Below are 20,455 nucleotides of genomic sequence, written 5' to 3' on the forward strand. Positions count from 1 at the left end.
CGCAAGCAAAGCCTCGGACCGACCTGAGCTGTGTCCTCTTTTGTCGGCTCGGACCCGCGGCGTCAGGTGACTGCGACCCCCGGGACCCAGGCGGCCGAGCTGGGGGGGGGGGGTCTGCCCCTTTCCCGCCCCCGTCCCCTGCCCCTGCCCTCCCTCCTACCCCTTTCTCTCTGGGGGCAGCGGTGGCCCCGCCCTGCCGCTGACGTCACCTGTTGTCATGCCGCGGCCACCACGCCTCGCCTGGCCTCCCCCTCCCGGCCCCCTCCCCCTCCCCGCCCCCAAGCTTCGGGCCCCGGCGCCGGCCTGCTCCGTCCCAGGCGGGGCCCCCGGCCAAGTGCAGGTCCTTGTCCGCGTCAGTGTCCGCGTCAGTTTCCTTGTCAGTTTCCTTGTCAGTTTCCTTGTCAGTTTCCTTGTCAGTATCTGCGTCAGTGCCCGTGTCAGTGTTCCCGTCAGTGTCCGTGTCAGTGCCCGTGTCAGTGTTCCTGTCAGTATCCGTGTCAGTGTTCCCGTCAGTGTCCCCGTCAGTGTCCCCGTCAGTGTTCCCGTCAGTGTCCCCGTCGGTTTCCCTGTCAGTGTCCGTGTCAGTTTCCCTGTCAGGTTCCCTGTCAGTATCCGTGTCAGTGTTCCTGTCAGTGTCCCCGTCAGTGTCCCCATCAGTGTTCCTGTCAGTGTCCCCGTCAGTGTCCCCGTCAGTTTCCCTGTCAGTTTCCCTGTCAGTTTCCCTGTCAGGTTCCCTGTCAGTATCCGTGTCAGTGTTCCTGTCAGTGTCCGTGTCAGCCGCGGCGTCAGTGACAGCTGGGCTTGGTGCCCAGCGGCCGCGGGCAGCGCCGGGCTTAGGGGAGGCTTCTGGCAAGTGGGGCCCGAGGCAGCCGGCGCCTTAAGTGTGTCCTTGGGGACGCGGGCGGGTGGGCCCGCTGTCTGTGTGCCCCCTCCCCAGGAGGAGGGCCGTGCCCCGCTGCCCTGCTCTCTTCCTGCCCGGCTCTGTGGGGCAGGATTTAGTCTTCCTGTGGCTCTCCCTGTCTCAGGTCACTTCTTTTTTCCTTGAGGGGGAGGGGCGAGCAGAGCTGTGGTCTCCTGGGGGGGGGGGTTGACTATGGGGGGGAGGGAGCAGAGACATGAGCCTTCTGGGGGGTCCAACAGTGGGGTGTGCTGAGCACAGCTGTGAGTCTTCTAGGGAGAGGGTCTGACAGTGGGGGGTGGGGCTGGGACTGAGCAGAGAGCTGTAGGTCTTGGGGGGTGTCCGACAGTAAGGGTATCTGGACAGTAAGTCTTCCAAGGGGTCTGACTCTGACTTGGGGTGGGACTGAGCAGAGCTGGGAGCCTTCTGGCTGGGAAGACACCAAGTCTGTGTGTGTGTGTGTGTGTGTGTGTGTGTGTGTGTGTACCATGTAGATCAGAGGGGAGGCATGGCATGATGGGCCAGCACCCACATGTGTGTCTTCTAGTATGACTGTGCAGGTGCATCAGCTCCAGGAGCCAGATCTGTGGGGACTGAGCTGAGATCACACCATCCAAGGTGCTGCTTTCTGTTTTACAGGGTCTCGACCACATCCTCAGGTCATCTGTATTTATTAAGTAGCTGTCGGATCCCTTCCACTGACGGACGCTGTGGAGTGCTGAGGCCTGGATCCCCACTTCTAGCCAGTGAGACACCACCCCAGATATCGGGGATGGCCGTCCCCCTGAACTCCCACGTCTTGGGTCCACAGGAACAAGCGGGTCTCCTGAGTTTGAGGGTGATGGATGATATGCCCGGGGACGAGGACTTCCTCCCTGGGGGAGAGGCTTTTGACACTGACTATGATGCCTTCTGCCAAGGACTCACTGATGACCTTGGAGATCCACACGAAAGGGCAGAACAGTTCCTGACCATCATGCTTGGAAATGTGGAGACGTGGATGAAATTACAGCATTTAGAGCCTAGTGAGGAGGTGTTCATTCTGGAGGACTCACCATCCCAGCTGCTAGAGAAGGAAGGTGAGGCTTCATAATGATAACCACCCCACCTCTTGAACACTCTGTCAATTACCTTTGACCACTCTAAAGTTGGCTGAGGGTTTTGGGTACAAAATCTCATTGGACTTTACTACAACCATATGAGGTAGAGATGATTATAATCATCCTATTTTGCACATTTGGAAACTGAGGCTCAGAGACTTGTCTCAAACACTTACCTGCATCACACAAGTAGTAAGTGTCTGAGTCAAGATTTCTTGACTGCACGTCTCCTACTCTATCCATTATGTTCTATTGCCTGCCTTTAACTGAAAGAGTTTAGGGGTAGAGAAAGAAAACAGCCCAAGGGAGGATATGGTGGGAGAGTGTCCATGGTCAAAGCATGGGAGAGGAGTATGTTCTCCTTGGCTTTGAAATGGGGTGGGCAAGGGGCAACTAAGTGGTGTAGTGCACCAACCCTCCAGTCAGGAGGACCTGAGTTCAGATCTAGTCTCAGACACTTAATAATTGCATAGCTGTGGGATCTTGGACAAATCACTTAACCCCATTGCCTTAAATAAGTAAAAATAAATGAAAAAAAAAAACCAAATGGGGTGGGCTCAGTGAGGGAGTCCCTCAGAGGGGTCTCTACCCCAGGTTCTTGGCTTCAATGTCACACTAATAATGTCTGATGCCTAGTTGGGGAGCACATTCCCCCCAACACTGTTGTTACAGATGGGCTGTTTAGACCTGTCCTGGCTTTGAATCCTCAATTTGTGAATTTGCTTTTTCTGGATCACCCCTGTGCTTACATTTTCTGATTCCTGGAGCCCTGGGGGGCATGTGCTTTTATCCCCATTGGACAGATGAGTAAACTGAGGCTACATAATGCATTTCATAATATGCTGGCAGAAACTGGAAAAAAAGAGAGGGTGTCTATGTAGTTGTCCTGAAATCCCTTTGGCAAAACCTCCACAAACAAATGTCCAACCTTTGCATGAAGATTTCCCACAAGGAGCCACTAACTCACCATCTTCTCCAGGGCTCATTTTGCTTGGGGAGGGTGCTCATGTTTTTTATCTTACTATGTATGATCCTCCTTTCTGTAACCCAGCGGTAGGGAACCTTTTTTCTTCCAAGGGCCACTTGAATAACCATCATTCAAGGGCTATATTTGGTCAAAGCAACTTATTAATTCACCCCTAAAAGATCCCAGATTTATTGCAGTTGCTGTGGCAGTGGCCAGACCAGTAGAGCAGGAGAGTCCCTGTCCCTGCTATAACCCCTGCCCTTTTTGCTCTTAATTCTGCCGTCTGGGGCCCAAACAGAACAAGACCTATCAATCAGCAAACATTGATTAAGCACCTGCTGTGTACCCAGCTCAAAACTGAGGGCTAGCCCCTCTTTTACCTGAGCCACTGGCCCTTCACACACTTAGAGTAGCTCTCCCTAGCCCTTCCATTTTTTTTTATCCAAGCTCAGGAGGCCTAATTCCCTCCACAAGTCCTCCAGTTTTACCAACCACTGGCCCTTCTCCGTCCTTCTTCTTCTACAGATCCTCTCCAGTTTGCAAGGTTCTTCCTCAACCTCCTTGTTCTGTGATCCCTTTCTGAGGCCATCAGAACTCTCTGAGAGTAAAGGGAATGTCTCCAAGGAATCAGAAAGTTAATTCCTCATTTATCCCATGAGTCATCAGGGGGAGCAGAAATAGTTTCCTTCATTAAATGAAGAGCTGCCTAAGGCATGCTATAGTTTAATTTTAGCCTCATTTATTCTTAGAGTTGGGAGAGTCCCTGGGGAGGGCCTCTAGTCCAGGCCTTCTTAACCCTTTAGAGACCCAGGAATAAATTTCCAGAGCTCCATGAACATGGCACTTTTCATCCTTTGATAGGTCACTTATTTTATGCATTTAAAAGTCCAGTGCTGAGAAGGAGTCCACAGGCTCTACCAGATGACCTGCAAACAGATCCAGAGCCCAGAGAAGGTAAAGAGGCCCTCAGACAGTCCTCCTGCACTTCATCCCTTTAACCGGGACCCAGTCTTCAGGTGGTAGGAAGCTAGCACTTCACCTTCCACCGAAGCTCCTTCCCATTAAAAAAAAAAAAAAACTTATTTATTTAAGGCAATGGGGTCATGTGACTTGCCCAAGGTCAGGTAGCTAGGAAATTATTAAGTGTCTGAGGTTAGATTTGAACTCAGATCCTCCTGACTCCAGGGCCAGTGCTCTATCCACTGTGCCACCTAGATGCCCCTCCCTCTCCCATTTTTTTAAAAGACTGGCTCTCTCTGTCTCATTCATCATTCATGCTATAGGTACAGTAGCCATTCATGGGTGGAATCCTACTGCTGATCCCAAACAGAAATTTTATAAGCTCCACTTCCATCCTAGGCCAGCCTTGTACTCCATAGGGAGCCTGGGAGTTCCCCACCCTTCACACACACACACACACACACACACACACACTCTCTCTCTCTCTCTCTCTCTCTCTCTCTCTCTCTCTCTCTCTCTCTCTCTCTCTCCTACCTCCAATTCCAGGTGCTAACTTTACTGGTGCCAGACTTATTGCAGACCCCAATATAATCTACCCTGCCTGCAGCTCGGAACTCCCAAGCTCAAGTGATCCACTAAGGGACTCCTAAGGTGTACTACTATACATTTTTGGAAATTGTGGTAGGGCATATAGGGAGTCCAGGGAGGTCTAGTACCTCTGGTAGGTGGGTTGCTCCATCCACCTTGGGTATCTACCTGTCACCCAACTCTCACCCGTGTCTCCAAGATGTAGCATGCATAATGTCCACACCCGGATCAGACTGTCTGGGCAGGTTGACTAAACTAGGTTGAGGATAACTAATGGGGCCTCAAACCCTTTGGTGAGTTAGGGACATGCCTATGTGTGAAGATTCCCCCAGCAGATGAGAATAATTTGTTCCAACAGCCATGAAGGTGGCTGAAGCAGGGTCCATGGCACTCTTAAAGCTTGGTCAGCCATAGAAGACTCCAAGACTATCCACTGCATCTCAGACCATCATCAGTTATCCTGACTTCTGTCCTCTCACTGGACTTCAATTACCAGAAGAGAGTGAGGCGGACAGTTTGTGCACCCCTGCCTCCCTTCAGTTCAAACACAAGTCAAGACATCTCCTGTGATGTGATTGGTCCACTTTGAAAATGGACCCATAATCACAATAATCAACACGGTAGTATTTTATCAAACACAGAGAGAGAGGTACATCCAAGTATAAGGAAAGAAGTGTGAACCAAGTGCATGTCTCCAGACAGAGGGTCAATCCTTTGGTTAGAATATAGTCTTGTCGGGGGCGGCTAGGTGGCGCAGTGGATAGAGCACCGCCTTGGAGTCAGGAGGACCTGGGTTCAAATCCGACCTCAGACACTTAATAATTACCTAGCTGTGTGGCCTTGGGCAAGCCACTTAACCCCATTGACTTGCAAAAAAAAAAAACCCTAAAAATAAAAAAAGAATATAGTCTTGTCAAATGAGCATCTTTTAAGCACTGACTGTCAAACCCCTTGAAGGAACACAAAGGAAGGTGAACAATGGCCTGTGCTTGCAGGGAGTTCAATTTACCCACCCTGCCAGGATTCAGGGTGAATGGGACACTGCAGAGAGAGAGAGAGAGAGAGAGAGAGAGAGAGAGAGAGAGAGAGAGAGAGAGAGAGAGAGAGCGCAAAGACAAGGGGAAATCCAATGAACCCATTGGTCCCTTACTCTGAGATTGAGGTGCTAGCTGGGGGGTGAGCCAGGTGGAAATGACTGGAGAGCATTTGGAGAAGGAGAGAGCAGGACCAGAGAGAGTACAGATTTGCTGTTGTTTTTTATTTAGTTTTCTTTTCAGTTCCAAATTCTCTCCCCCCACCACTCATTGGAAAGGCAAGAAAATCAAAGTCTATCATAAATATGTAAGTCACATAAAACCAATTCCCACATTAAGAGTATCTAAAAAGAAAGACAGAAAAGTCTGTCTTAGTCTATCAACTCTCCATCACGAGTCCTTTGGAACTGTTATGATTCACTGCTCTTTGGGTCAGTTGTTGAGTCTTGTCTTTACATTCTTGTTTGACATGAATTGTTTCCCTGTTCTGCTCTTTCCTCTATCACCTACTATGTCCCAGATGTGGTCAAATGCTGAAGATACAAAGACAAAAATGCAAAGCCCTTGCCCTCAGGGAGCTTGCCTTCCAGTGTCTAACCCAGTCCTAGTTCTGTGCCCTCCTGGCAAAATGAAATGGAGCACTTAAACCAGGAATGCAAGGATGGATGGCTTAACATAAGATAAAAAAAGAAACTTAAAAAGAAAATTGCAAACCACTTGGTTATCTCAGTCAATCTGGAAAAAATCCTTGATTGTCCAAAACTTATTTGATGATGATGATGTTTGTTCTTTGTTCTCAATGAAGACCATGGCATTGGGGAGATGATGCCATGACAAGCACATGAATTGCATTTGGGTGAGGGGGTACTGTGCTGTCACCAGCCTCATTGTCTCCTCCGGAGCCATCTGGGTCCTGAGGTCAGATATGAATTGAGAAGACTGAAGATGATCCTGGATGTGAGGCAATCAGAGTGAAGTGACTTACCCAAGGTCACACAACTAGTCAGTCTCAAGTGTCTGGATTTGATTTCCTGTCTTCCTGACTTCAGGGCCAGTGCTCTATCCACTGCTGCCCCCCCAATACTTAGTTAAGATTCATATGAAGGGGATGGAGGAGAATTGGAATGATACTAAATCCTTGTAAATTGTATAGCAGTAGCAGTTGGAATGGAGAGGAAGGAACCCATGTAAGTGACGTGATGGAGGTAGACTCTAGGACCTCATAAATGTGGTGGCATAAATATGATAGAGCACCGGCTCTGGAGTCAGGAAGACCTACGCTCAAATCCAGCCTCAGACACTTGGCACTCACTGAGCACTCACTGACTCTGAGCAAGTCACTTAATCCTAACTGCCACATATCCAGGGTCATTTCCCATCATCCTGATTCATATCTGGCCACTGGACCCAAATGACTCTGGAGGAGAAAATGAGGCTGACGACTTAGCACATCTCCTCCTCCCCCAAATCCAATTCACATTCTTGTCAAGGCATCACCACTTTGATGTCACAGCCTTCAAGAGTGAAGGACAAATATCCTCAGAGATGATTTATCCAGTGGACCTGCTCAGTTCCTACAACTCTCCAGGGTCCTGATCGGTGCAGGTATGGCAGGAAGGTGATGGCTGTGTTCTAGGTGAATCCTGGACTGGAGACATGTTGCCAGTGGGAGGCATAGAGCTGCTCCTTTGCCCTTTAGACAGATACCAACTCTCTGGCCTATGACCACTGGGGGACAGAGCTGGGGTGGGAAGGCCCCAGAAGGCCCTTAGCCCTGTCTTCCCCTCTGGGGTGAGGCTAGATAGGGGGGCCTGATGCCTGGTCCTTGTCTTGTGTCCTAGATCTGCTGTATCGGGACCCCGTCTTTCACAAGGAGTGGAATCCTGAGGAAGGGTTGGAGGAGATGGCTGCTGAGTTCCTGGCCTCCAGGTCCCAGGTGAGGCACAGCTGCTTCTCTCCCCAGGCCCCCTCCTCACTTTCAACGTCTTTACCAGACCCAACCCAGGCCAGGGATTTGAGGGCCATCCTTGTCCTCAGCCTTCCCCCACCCCCACCCCCCCTCAGATCACCCTCCTCTACACTGGCCTTCACAAACCATCATTCAAGCACATGAATTGGATTTGAGTGAGGGGGGCTGTGCTGTCTCCAGCCTCATTGTCTCCTCCAGAGCCATCTGGGTCCTGAGGTCAGATATGAATTGAGAAGACTGGAGATGATCCTGGATGTGAGACAATCACAGTAAAGTGACTTGCCCAAGTTCTCACAACTAGTCAGTCTCAAGTGACTGGTTTCGATAAGCTCCCACAGTGTGCCAGATCCTGCCCTCAATGAGCTTACATTTGGCTGGGGGGGTAGGGGAGGAAGCTGCCAGTGCAGAGGTAAGTCAATGTAAAAGAAGTGTGGAGGCTGAGGCTCTGCTGGGGGATCAGGAAAGGCTTTCCATGGGAGCCAGCCCTCGGATTCCAAGACAAAAATAGTCCTTGCCCTCAAGGAGCTTACAGTCTAATTGAAGGAGAGAGAGAACACATGAACAACTACACACAAAAAAGACAGGTTAGATTGAAAATTCAGGCAGAGGGAAGGTACTGATTGAGGGGGATTAGGGAAAGGGTATATGGGGGGATGATGTAAGACAACTAGAAAGGCAGGAGGGGAACGAAGTTCTGAAGGGCTTTGAATGGCAAACAGAGAATTTTATATTTGATCTTGGAGGCAATAGGGAGTCACTGGAGTTAATGGAGGAGAGCAGTGACCTAGGCAGATTTGCATTTTAGGAAGGAGTGTTTGACAGCTGAATACAGGAAAAAAAGCCCAGAGTTAGGTGATAGTATATTGTGTATCTACTCTAGTAATTAGGCCAGTTTGACGGGAATATACAGTATGTGGACAAGAACCATGTCCAAAATCGGGGAAAGTAAATTAAGGCCAGATTGGGAAGGACTCCATGCACAAGATTTTGTGTTTTCCCTGAGATGCAATGGGAGCCACTAGAGCAGGGTGGTGCAATGGGACCCTAAGCTTTAGGGTCCCTTTGGCAACCGTGGGCAGGAGAGAGCCTGGAGGCAGGGACTGGCCAGGAGACCCTTGCAGTAGTTGAGGCAGAAGAAGATAAGGGTCAGAATTTGTGTTGTGGTTGCAGTGAATGGTTATTGTCTTCTCCAGGGCTGAAGTCTGTCCATGCTGTTCTGGTACCTAGAAATGGAAGACTCTAGAACTGATTGATATATCAGGAAAAAAAACTAACCTACACAGTTAGATAAGATTCTAATAGATATTTGAGGACTAGATTATTGGACCTTCTTCCCTAGGACATATAACTTCCTTTGGATGTTGAGGATGGAGATAAAGGCTGTGCCTGGGATTTTCCCCATATCAGGGACTCCCAGGTAAGGACTCTTGCTCTCCTAATGTAGGTCACCACCTTCTGCACATTTCATAATCCTAAATTTCCCTAGAACACAAGGGAATTACATGACAGGGTAGTAATGGCAATAAAAGTTAGAGACTGGACTCAAGCCCAGGTCTTCCTGGCTTCAGAACAGCTCTCTACACCAGGCTCCTTTCTTGGACTTTCTGTAGCAGTCCAGAGTGTACCAGGCTATTTCATTCCTCAGTCCTGCCATTCTCCTCCTCCCTTGCAGATCTCAGCTGCTCCCATGGATTTAGGTGTCATCTCTGGACAGGTGACTCTCTGAGATCTGGAGGCCTACACCTAGCTATCCTGCCTCATGTTCATCGTGTCTTGTGAATCTCATCATCTTCCCCTCTTCCAGTCTTACTGCTTCCATTGAGTATGGTGCCATCTTCTTCGTTGTCCTTGGCACCATCTTTGACTCTCCTCTGCCCTTTGTAGGCTTGTGGATTCCACTTAGTCATCTCCTGTACTCAGCTCCCCCTCCTCCTCCGCTCACATCCTGTCTCTGATCTCTCCCCTCTCCAGCTCATCCAAGTGTGACCATAGCACATTGTCCCTGGGATCAAATATAGATTCCTTGCTTTGGCATCAAAAACCCTCCTTGCTCTGGCTCCCTCCTGGCTTTCTGGAATTATTTCCCATCCCCCCTTTAACATTCTCTGCCTTCCAGCCTCATTGATCTCCTGGCTCTTCCCCTAACTCAGCATTCCATTGCCCATGCCCATGCCTAGGCCACCTGCTGTTCCTGGAAGCCACTCCCTTCTCATTTCTGCCATGACAAATATAATTCAGTTAGATTCCACCTCTTCGTCTCCAAATTAGGAATTCCTTCCCCCACTCCCTTGGTTGTTAACCCATCCTTCTCTTCACATTTCCTTGTATTACTAGGGGAAATAGAATGTAAGATCTTTGAGGGCAGGGACTCTTGAGTTCTTTGTCTTTGAGCCCCCATTTCCTGGCACAGTGACTCACACATGTTGGCCTGAGGGTTCCTCAGCTGGTGATGGTGAGACCAGCTCTGGAAGGGCTGCTGGTGATCTCCATGGGCCCATGGGGGAAGAAGCTGCAAAGGGAGGTTGGAATCAGCCTCAAATGCTAAGCAAGGAAGGGGACTCCTGGGACTGTCCAGCCAGGGCTTTTCCTGGCCTGTTCCTGCTAGCTGCATTCCTGCCTCAGCTGGCTTGCCCCTGGAATGACCACTGCATCATTCCCGTGGACTGGTTCCATCAGAAAATTTCATAGATTTTGGAGATGTCCAGGCTCATCTCTTACCCATCTTGAGCATCATCACCAGCTCACTGCTAAGGTGGTGATCAGGGTGGGGAGGGGGAAGGACGGTGGAGGATACCACAGGGCTGTCTCTTGTCTTTCAGGAGCCAGTGACATTCCAGGATGTGGCTGTGGACTTCAGCCAGGAGGAGTGGAGGCAGCTGGACCCTGCACAGAGGGACCTGTACCGGGACGTGATGCTGGAAAACTATAGCAATCTTGTCTCCCTGGGTAAGGACAGGGTGAGCGTTACGGGGCCAGGCTGGGTTCCCATCTTTGTCTCCATGGTCATTCTCTAATCGTTCAGCTTGGTTTGGTATTCAGGTTTGGGGATAAGATAGTTAAAAACCACTCTTTTGTATATTTGCAAAGGGCTTTCTATGTGTATGATTTGATTTGTTCCTCACAACAATTCTAGAAGGGAGGTGCTGTTTATTCCCATTTTACAGATGAGGAAACTGAGGCTGGGATAGATACCCAACTGGGTATGGTCTGCTTGGCTTCAAACCCAGAGCTCTGTCCACTGCCCCACCTCGCTGGCTGCTTTGGGGAACATTGTTCTCTTGTTGGGCTCGGTAGAGTTAGGAATGGGAAGTTTTCTTACACTTCTTCAGAGGCTGGTCTGTGACAAAACCTTTTCAGCATAGACTGGGTCCCTCTCCTTCTGCCAGTGTGCCAGTTATCTTTTGGAGCCCCAGGCTGGCCACCCCTGCAGAGTGCTTGGGGTCATGTCCTCTTCTTCCCTACAGACCACAGGCTCATGGGTGAGGAGCTCCTCAGCACATACAACCTAGTTCCCATTCTCTTGTTCCGAGGGCATAACATGGGCCTGGCAGATGCCAGTAGGGAGTTCACATGGTCCCAAGGTTCTTAGGGCTTCCTCCCTTGGGGCAGAATCCCAGAATGTTGGAGATGACCACCTGTGCCAGTCTGTCCCTGGGCAGGAGACTCCTCTCCAACGTCCCCCAAAAGGGGTCAGTCGACTCCTGCTCAAAGACCTAAGCAAGAGGCACCCCCAGCATCTGGGGGCAGAGGCCATTTCACTAGGGGACAGCATTTGAGTCTTGGTACTTTTCACACATTATTACTATTTCTGCCCCCTGAACTTTGGGGCCAAATGGAACAGTGAACACAGAGGTTGATGCTTCTGTACACCAAACTACTGTGCATGGGGGGGGGGGGGGGCAGGTGGAAGTGTTCCGCCTTCCTTTGCCCACTTCAGATAAGCCTTGAAATACTTGAAGGTAGCCGTTGTGTCCCCCACTGCATCTTCCTGCAGTGGAGTTATGAGTGACCTCAAGGCCCACCTCTACCAGGTGTAACCCTCCCTCTGGTCATGAGAGTGCCAGGGGGCCTTCACTTTCCATGCCCTGGGCCCTCGAACCTGAGACCCCACTGACCTTTGTTGCTGTCAAACCATCCTCTTGTGACACAGAACAAACGAAAAGCACTTCCCAGTGTAGGCGAGTCCACTCCATCCCCTCCGACTTTCCATTCTTACTCTTCCAGCTGAACTGAAAGTGTAGATGAGTGCATTCCCACCATTAGTGTGAATGACTGCCACCTTCCCCAGGGGATGGTTGTGAGGGCAGGTGGAGACAGTACTGATGTTTGGGGGGACAGGGAGGAGGGCTGCCCTCCCTATTTCCCCTTGGCAAACCCCAGTTCTCTTTTCCCTCCTGAACCATCAGCAGGGAGCCTTCCTCCTCCTCCTTCAGGCAGTGAGGGCCTCAGACCCTGGCTCCAGGCCTCTGACCAAGATCCCCAAGGACTCCAGGTTAGGCCACCTTCCCAAGGGCCACAGACAATTTACTTTAACTAATGAACTCAAGTATACAGCACTTTGAGGCTTTACAAAATGTCCTCGCAACCATGCAGCAAAATAGGCTGTGTTCCCTGTTTTACCAATCAAGAAACTGGCTGGTAACTGATTGTAGCAGTTGGTGTTAGAATCAGAATTTGAACCCACATCATCCTCCTCCATTTCCTCCTGGACATAGGGATAAAGTTAGAACATAACTGTCTCTGTATCCAGGAAAACAGTAGCCATACCCACAGACCCTGACCAGACTTTTGGGACTCTCCTGTTAATTCCAGAAAGGAAATCTGTCTTAAAACAGGCCCTTGAATGAATGAATGAATGAATGAATGAATGAATGAATGAATGAATGAGGGAATAAATAAATGAATCATTTATCAATCATTTACTAGATGCAGAACTCCAAATAAGAAGATAAGACAGTCCCCACCCTCTAGGCGCTCACATTCAGACTGGAGAGACAGCATGGGGAAGGTTTCAGCTACAAGTCAGATGAAAAGGTCTCGTGCTTCTTAGGGGTGGGGGTAAAACAGATTGGGATTAAACCAAATCTGTTTCTGATGTTGAGCCATTTGTCAGGGCCCCGACCATTCCCTTGTGGGTCCTTGGGAGTCACTGTGGCCTCTGCGGGGGCCCCTGCCTTTCCCCAGGGGCCACTTCTCAGGTGGATGGCAGCGGATGCTGGGCTCCCTTGGCTTCAAAACCTTGGACCGGCTCCACCAGGGTCTTCCCGGAGATGATGGTTGAGGTAGTGATCTCGATCTCCTTATGTCCCCTTCAAGATTCCTCCCTACTTCTGCTAGGTTGAACCCACCTCTTGTCCTAGGAGGGGCAGTTGGTGGGCAGTTGGTGGGAATGGCTGCCCCCTTCCCCAGGGGATGGTTGTGAGGGCAGGTGGAGACAATGCTGATGTTTGGAGGGGTCTGTCCCTCCCAAGGCTCTGGGGCTGGAATGGAAGCAGAGTCAGTGGTTTGGGCAGCTCTACTATTCCCAGGGTTCTTGGGTTAAGGGTTCTGGAATGTGTCTGTCAGGGTCTGGTCCAGGTGATGATAGTGGTTTGACCTGCAGGACCCAAGTTGCCTCCTTCCCGTCTCCCTCAGGGAGACCTCAGCTCCTTCTCTTATAGGCACCAGAGGAGAGCAGCCAGGGTGGAGGAGAGGCTTGAGTGGGTGATGAAGAAGGGGACTGAGAAGAGATTCTTGGTTGGGGCAAGAGGAACTGCGATTGGTGTGGAGGAGGGGCCAAAGCCAAAGGGCTTGATGCTAATGGTGAGAGCTCTCCAAAGCCCACCCTGTCTGGAGAGGTCAGGTGACTTGCTGAGTGGGGATTGCGTTGGGGTTCTAAATGGTTGGAGGACAGCGTGGTGGCAGAGTGGACAGAGCACCAGCCCTGGAATCAGGAGGACCTGAGTTCAAATGCGGCCTCAGACACATGATAGCTGGGCAAGTCACTGAACCCTGATTGCCTCACATCCAGGGTCATCTCTGGTTGTCTTCTTTCCTATCTGATCCTTGGACCCAGATGACTCTGGAGAAGAAAGTAAGGCTGGTGACTTTACACATCCCCCCTCACTCAAATCCAACTCGCTTGTATGGCATCACCGAAAGTAAGGCTGGTGACTTTACACATTCCCCCTCACTCAAAGCCAACTCGCTTGTATGGCATCACCGAAAGTAAGGCTGGTGACTTTACACATCCCCCCTCACTCAAAGCCAACTCGCTTGTATGGCATCACCTCCCTGATGTCATGGTCTTCCAGAACAAAGACAAACAGCAACAACAGCAACAACATTGGATAGCCCTTGTCTATAGGGCCTGAGTCTTACCACCTTGTCTGTCTTTTCCCCTCTATCACAAATACCCTCTTTCCTTGCCCTCCACACTTGCCTGTAGGGAAACACTCCTTTTTCTGGGGACAGGCTTTTTTTCCTGGGTCAAAACCAGCCTCTTAAAAACGAATTCAGTGTATTAATCCTGCTCCCAACCCTCTCCCTCAGGGCAGAGACTAGAGGCACTGATTTGGGGTGTGTTGAGCTCCATCTAGATGTGGCTCCCAAGAAAAGGATATTTCTCATGGCTGACTGATAGGTATCTGGATAGGAATTTGATAGGATCCTAAAGAAACGGGAAACCCACTATTCCTTATGGTCACCCCTTCAATCTCATCGAGTGTCCCTTAAGGATAGTTTCATCTGTCTTTCCTTCAGCACAGATGGGAAATCAACCCATCAATTAATGGTCTCTGAACCCAAAGGATGAGAGGTCTTTAGTCTCCAAATTCTAATCTGCCATAAAGATAGAAACCCTAGGGCTCTCTGAAGAGACTCAGGTTCTAACTCCCATCTTCGGTGGGACTTCAAAAATGAGACCTTGCCTTGCACTGACCTCCCTCACTTCTTGGAACTTAAGAAACTCAGGCTTCTGGTAGTAAATGAGTTATTGTTGCTGTTAAATAAGATCTCTGTAGCTAATCTGGGGAGAAGGGAAAGGAGTTTTATTTGGTGAGTGCCCTTGACCAAGACACTGAATATCCTTCAGTCCTGCTTCCAGGGAAAGAGTTCCCTTTTCTGTTTTCCATCCTCACTACCTGCCATGATGACTCTTCTCTCCTCACCTCTACATGTGATATTCCACATTTGTTTGTCACTGTACCATTTCCAAGGGCTTTTCTACCCTTCTCTCCTCTGATCCTCCCTCACCATCCAGCCCCTCCTTTCCCTAGAGCCTTCTGTCACAAGAGGCATCTACTCATACACAAAAGGGCCCAGCTAGTTTTATCTCTGGAGTAGAATTGATTGAAAGTCAGTCTATAAGCACTGTGCTAAACAATGAGAATATAAATATAAGGACAGGCCCAGTCCTCAAGGAGCTTGCTTACTGAACCAATTTTTTTAAGGTTTTTTGCAAGGCAAATGGGGTTAAGTGACTTGCCCAAGGCCACACAGCTAGGTAATTATTAAGTGTCTGAGGCCTGATTTGAACTCAGATCCTCCTGACTCCAGGGCCAGTGCTCTATCTACTGTGCCACCTAGCCGCCCCTTAGGAGCTTGCTAACTAATGGGGAAACACAACACTTAAAAGGAAGCTGAAGATGGGATGGGGGATGGGAAGGGAAGAGAGGAGGATCTCTGGCCTCAAGGACTGGTAGAGAAAGTCCAAAGTCAGGAGTAGCGCCTGGAGAGGAATGAGGATCAAGACTGAGCTCAGATGCAAGGGAAGGGTCTTCTTCTCCACTTTCCAGTCCAGGTTATAATACTAGCTGCCCACTGAGATAATACTCAAATGTCATCAGGCCCCCTTCCTCACCCCAGGGGCTGCCCATTGGCCCTTCCAGGGAAGACTGTTTCCCAATTCATGCCCATAAGAGACAATCCCTGTTCCAAACACTTAAGTTTTGTACTACTGTTCATTGTCTATGGTTCCCCGTCTAATATTGAACAGTTTAGAGAAGGGGACTCTCCAAGTGACCTTCTACCAGTATACCCCATGTCTGTAGATTTGCAGTACATCGGGTTCTCCTCTCTGTGAAGTCATTCTTAGTAGGCTGGAAGAAACACAGCATCTTTGGATCAAGGTTCTCAGGTAAAACATCCTCACTGCTCCATCAACATTGATCTGTGGGCCATTAAACTTAGATAATGACAGTTGGGGAAACCAAAAGACAAGCATCAAGCCTCTATTTTACCCAGCTGAGGGGCTCCACCTGGGCCTGATCTCACTGCTGAGATTTGACCAGCTCCATTTCTGACCTGAGCAGGTTTGCTCCTTCCTAGCCTAGTGGCCTCCTAGCTCCCAGGGGGCTCACCATATTGATGGCTGATGAAATGGAATCATGGATCAGCTTAACCCACTGCAGCTCAGAAAAGGGTCTTCTAGGCTCAAGATCCACCAGCCCTGGGGATCATAGGAGTGTGCTACCACTACCTGGAAGACCCCCCCATCCAAGCATCCTTGGGAAGTGACATCAGGCAAACTTCCAGTTATCCTGCTCCCCCAACCATTGATCTTGGGAAGCAGTTGAAAGAGGCAATGAAATAAAGGTCTCTGACTCACTGGGGGGGGGGGGGGTAGATATGCCTAAAGCCAGGCCAACCTTGAACCAGAGGACAGCAGCTCCAAGGCAGGAGACCCAAAAATTAGACCACTGGGCAAGCCCTTGACTGAACTCCAATGAACCCTGCCACTTCTCAAGAAACTCTGGAGAGAGAGGGAAGGAGGTAGGGAGAGAGAGACAGAGAGACAGAGACAGAGAGACAGAGAGAGAGAGAGAGAGAGAGAGAGAGAGAGAGAGAGAGAGAATTGCTCAGAATAAAGCTAGTTTAATTAGATCCCAGGTTCTCTGGTGTGCTTTCAAATACTCTGCAGCTTTTGAATTTATGACAGCCAAAGCTTCCCTCAGAACTCACCAAAAGAACTTCCCTTTCTTGGTGCCTGACCTTCATCTACAGAAAGACATCATTATTTTCCCTGTATCTTAGCCAGCTATAGAAGTCTTACTTCCCTATGGGAAGTGTGGCTTCATTTTTTGTTCATCTATTTATCTATTGGGAAGGTTTTCCTCTCCATCCTGGGGGGGGGGGGGGGGGGAGGGAAGCATGCATTTCTATCAGCAGTGGGAAGAATGCTTCCTTGCCTGCTTAATGGGCTAGCCAGCATGTAGGAACCTTCCCTGGTCAGGTTTGTTCTAAGCAAGATGAACATCTTTTCTTGTCATAAATTACAGCAGGGCTATCCAAAATGTGACCCAGGGTGATTTTATGCGGCTGCCTGTGGGTTTGCTAGATGCTTTAGTAAAGGAAGACGAACTACTACAGAGCTCTCACTAAAATGGCAAATCAAAATAGGTTGTCTATTGTTTCCATAAAAACTTTTCAAAATAAGGTTGGATTACAGGATGCATAGTCTGGCCCAGATTGACTATAGCATCAGTTCCCAGGAGTCACTTTACTATGTACTTTGTAGATTTTTCCCCCTACAATTTTCATAATAAAGTGTTATTTAGACCTAGCCTTGACTGAGAATCTCTTAACTCCCCTGCCCCTCTTCCTAGTTGTTTCCCTGTTGACTCTGATGTATTTCTACACCAGATTACTCCTTGTCCACCTCAGATCATCTAATGCTCATTCCACCCACCCCTTTCTCCATCTATTGTATACTTTCCTCACAATTCCAATTATGAAAAATAGCCTGTTCTACCCCCCTTTTCCTCCTTTCTATGCCAGTGTATTCCTTTTACCCTCCCTTCTATTTTCCTTCTTAAAACACAAGAGAATCAATTCCTTTGTTTTTCTTACCTTTGAAAACATTAAGTTTCTCAAGGACATGTTTCTTCTCCTCCTATTAGAATGTTAGTATTGCATGTTCCTGTAGCTCCTAGTTTCTGTTATATTTACCCCCCACCCCGGTTTCTCTGGACTCGTGTGTCAATATTTCCCTGTTCCTCTTCAGCTCTGCTCTTTTTGGTTAGGGATGCTTGGATGCCCTCCATTCCATTAAAGGTTCATTTTTTTTTCCTGGTAGGATCTATGCTCAGTAGAGTGGCCCTTCATAACCTCACTGCTCACCTCCTTGGGATCCAGCTTCTTAAGTACATGATATTCTTGCTTCAAGAGACAAATCCACCCATCTTTTGGTAATCCCAGTTACGTTTTGGTAAGCTTGTTTTTCTGAAGACATCCCCCAGCCCCAGTCAGTTGGTAGCCTTCCTTCCTTCTCTCTAAGTACTAGGTTAGGAACTCTTCTTTCCCAGATCCTCAGGCAGGCTCGTGAGCTAGAGGTGTTCCATGAGCATGTCTGGGGGCACCTGGGCTATTGGAACTTAGCCATGGCCAAGGCAGGTCACATGTTCTGAAATACCCTGAGAAATGAAGAAACCTTTCCAAGAACTCCTGTGTGGAACAGAAGCCCCCCCTCACTTTAACAGGGCTGGTACAATCTTAGAGAAACAAGCTTCCTGACAAGTAATGGGGGTCTCTTTTCCCATGAGCAGGACTTGTGGTGTCTGAACCTAATGTCATCTATCATTTGGAACAAAAGAAAGAGCCATGGATACTGGATCTACAGGGAACTGCCAAGACAAAGGTACTAAAAGGCACCTGTCCAGGTGAGTGGAGATAACCAGGTGGCACATTCTTGGAAGCCAACTAGTTAGGGAGTGCCAGGGCTCCTTTGGAAATATTAACTAGGGAGCCATCAGTGAATCATCTCCCCCCTGTAAGACATCCCCTTCCCTCTACCCTCCCCAACCCCCAATCCTACCGTGATCCTGAAATCACTTCTGTTCTCCTCTTCAGTTTCAATGTTTTCTTAAGAGGTCAATGGCGTCTAATGTTTGCTTGGCTTCTGGCTTCCTGAACTGACCCTACTTCTTTTTGCTTTCCTGTGTGCTTCTTCATTTCTAATGGCTAGCCCTCTGACCTCTGTGTATGTCTTGGCTTTCCTATTCCCAACTTTGTTGCATCCCCTGCAGTCCCTTGCATCTACTTCTGTACTTGAAGCGTTCACAGCTTGTGGGGTAGGGGTAGGCTCTTCCCTCATTGATCACCACCCCCTCATAACTTGGCCAATAACTTTTGAGACTTGCTGTGACTGGAAAATTCCTCATCACTCAGAGACCATGCTGGTGAGGAGCCTCCTTAGCCCAGTGGAGGCTGATCTTTGGGCAACCCACCCCTCCCCCACAGAGCCTTCCCAGAACCACAGACCCTCCCAGAGGCACCGGTGATCATGGACCACTCAGACACCCCAGTGAGATGGGCCCAAGGGGACCTCGAGTGGCGAGCAACAAATTCACTCTGCTAAAGGCCCACTCTGGTCATATTGATTACATACTCAGAGCCCTCCCGTGGCTCCCTTTGACCGCCCCAGGATCCTCTTTAAGTCTGGCCTCATCTCCCATTCTCCGCCCTCCCTTAGCCTGCTTGCTGTTCCCCTAACCTATATCTTCTGGTCTTCTCCCTTTGTGTGTCCTCAATTCTCTGGCAAGGAACTCACAGATCCCAGTGGAGGACCCCTCCTCCAGTTATGCAGATGCCAGAAAAAGAGTGTTCTCCTCTCTGCCTTACTGATGTACTCGTCCATCACAGCTTGGGCCCCTCTGGGAAGGCTTCCCTGGCTGCTGCAGACCCCATGGCATCTCCTGGCAGCCTTTCCTGATCCCTCCCAGCTGCTGCCTGTGTCCTTGCTGCCCAAAGTCATGGCTACCTGCTTGACATTCCTCTTTATTCTTAATCCTGCTACCTTTGCTTACCTTTCTCCTCTACAGCTGTCTCTGCCCCATCCCCTATTCAGAACAAAAACTCTGTTTCTGGGGGCTGATGCATTTTTTGAACTGTTCTCCCTCAGTCTAGCACATAGTAACCGCTTAATAAATGTATGCTGATTGGTTGATATGTCTGATTATTAGACACCAGTTGACAAGGATGCCAGGCAGTATACCAGTACCTAGGAGAACGAGCCTTGGGCTCCTCTACCTGAAGGACTCCTAGTTGTGGGAACTGTCCCCATTGATTCTGATCACTATCCTCCAGCTCCACAAACTTTTGACATCCGGAGCCCAGCCTTTCTGGCATGGGCCTCTCTGGATTTAGCTGGGATGAGCCAACTTTGGGGAATGGCAAGTAGTCTCAGCACTTTCCTCAGGGATCAATCTAACCTGCCTCCTCATTTTACAGATGAGGAAAATAAGGCCCTGGAGAGGAAGTGACCTGCACATGGTCACAAAGACCGTTGATAGGAAAGTTGAGATTTGAACCCAAATCTCCTAAGTCCAAAGCCAGCTCTACTGAATTTCTGCTGCTCCACAGCCCTGCCCTGCCTTCTCACCCAGCCAATGATGCTGCTTTAGTCTTTCATAATTACATATACAAAGATGAAGATACTGGAGTGGCACAGAAGATAGAGGGCTGAGTCTAGAATCAGGAAGCTTTATCCTCCTAAGTTCAGATCTGGGCTCAGACCCTGGGCAAGTCACTTCACCATCTTTGCCTCAGTTTCCTCATCTATAAAATGAACTGGAGAAGAAAATGGCAAAATGCTCCATGTCTTTGCCAAGAAAATCCTAAATAAGGTCATGAAGAGTCAGATAGCACTGAAAAATGACTGAACAACAAAAACTCTTTATTGTCCCTTGCCCTTCTCATGCACACTTTAAAACAAGACCCAAGCACCATCATAACTTTAATATTATTTTGGTAAAGTCTATCATAACCTACATTTAATCTATTAGAATAGTCAAAGAAACTATACTGAATATGGGCTGATCTTTCACAGAAAGGCACCTGCTGTGTATGTGGTATCTGATCGAAAGGTACAGAATTGACTGAAACTGGGATAGAGGAGGGCTACACTTTAATGATGTGGAGAGGAATATTTTAAAGAAGACAATGAAATTATTAATTTGGCAC

The 20,455-nt window shown here is 49.1% G+C and overlaps 1 protein-coding gene across 1 annotated transcript in view; it reads left to right on the forward strand.

Moving 5' to 3' along the window:
* LOC141509340 (uncharacterized) overlaps nucleotides 1–20,455 on the forward strand; it is a 28,961-nt gene continuing 8,506 nt past the window's right edge. Inside the window, 6 exon segments of the mRNA XM_074218804.1 lie at nucleotides 1–66; nucleotides 1,538–1,977; nucleotides 3,827–3,919; nucleotides 7,389–7,483; nucleotides 10,336–10,462; nucleotides 18,040–18,153. Of these exon segments, the coding sequence (XP_074074905.1) occupies nucleotides 1,671–1,977; nucleotides 3,827–3,919; nucleotides 7,389–7,483; nucleotides 10,336–10,462; nucleotides 18,040–18,153 (736 nt within the window). The 5' untranslated portion in view covers nucleotides 1–66; nucleotides 1,538–1,670.

Source organism: Macrotis lagotis, chromosome 1, assembly GCF_037893015.1.
Source record: "Macrotis lagotis isolate mMagLag1 chromosome 1, bilby.v1.9.chrom.fasta, whole genome shotgun sequence".
NCBI lineage: Eukaryota > Metazoa > Chordata > Mammalia > Peramelemorphia > Peramelidae > Macrotis > Macrotis lagotis.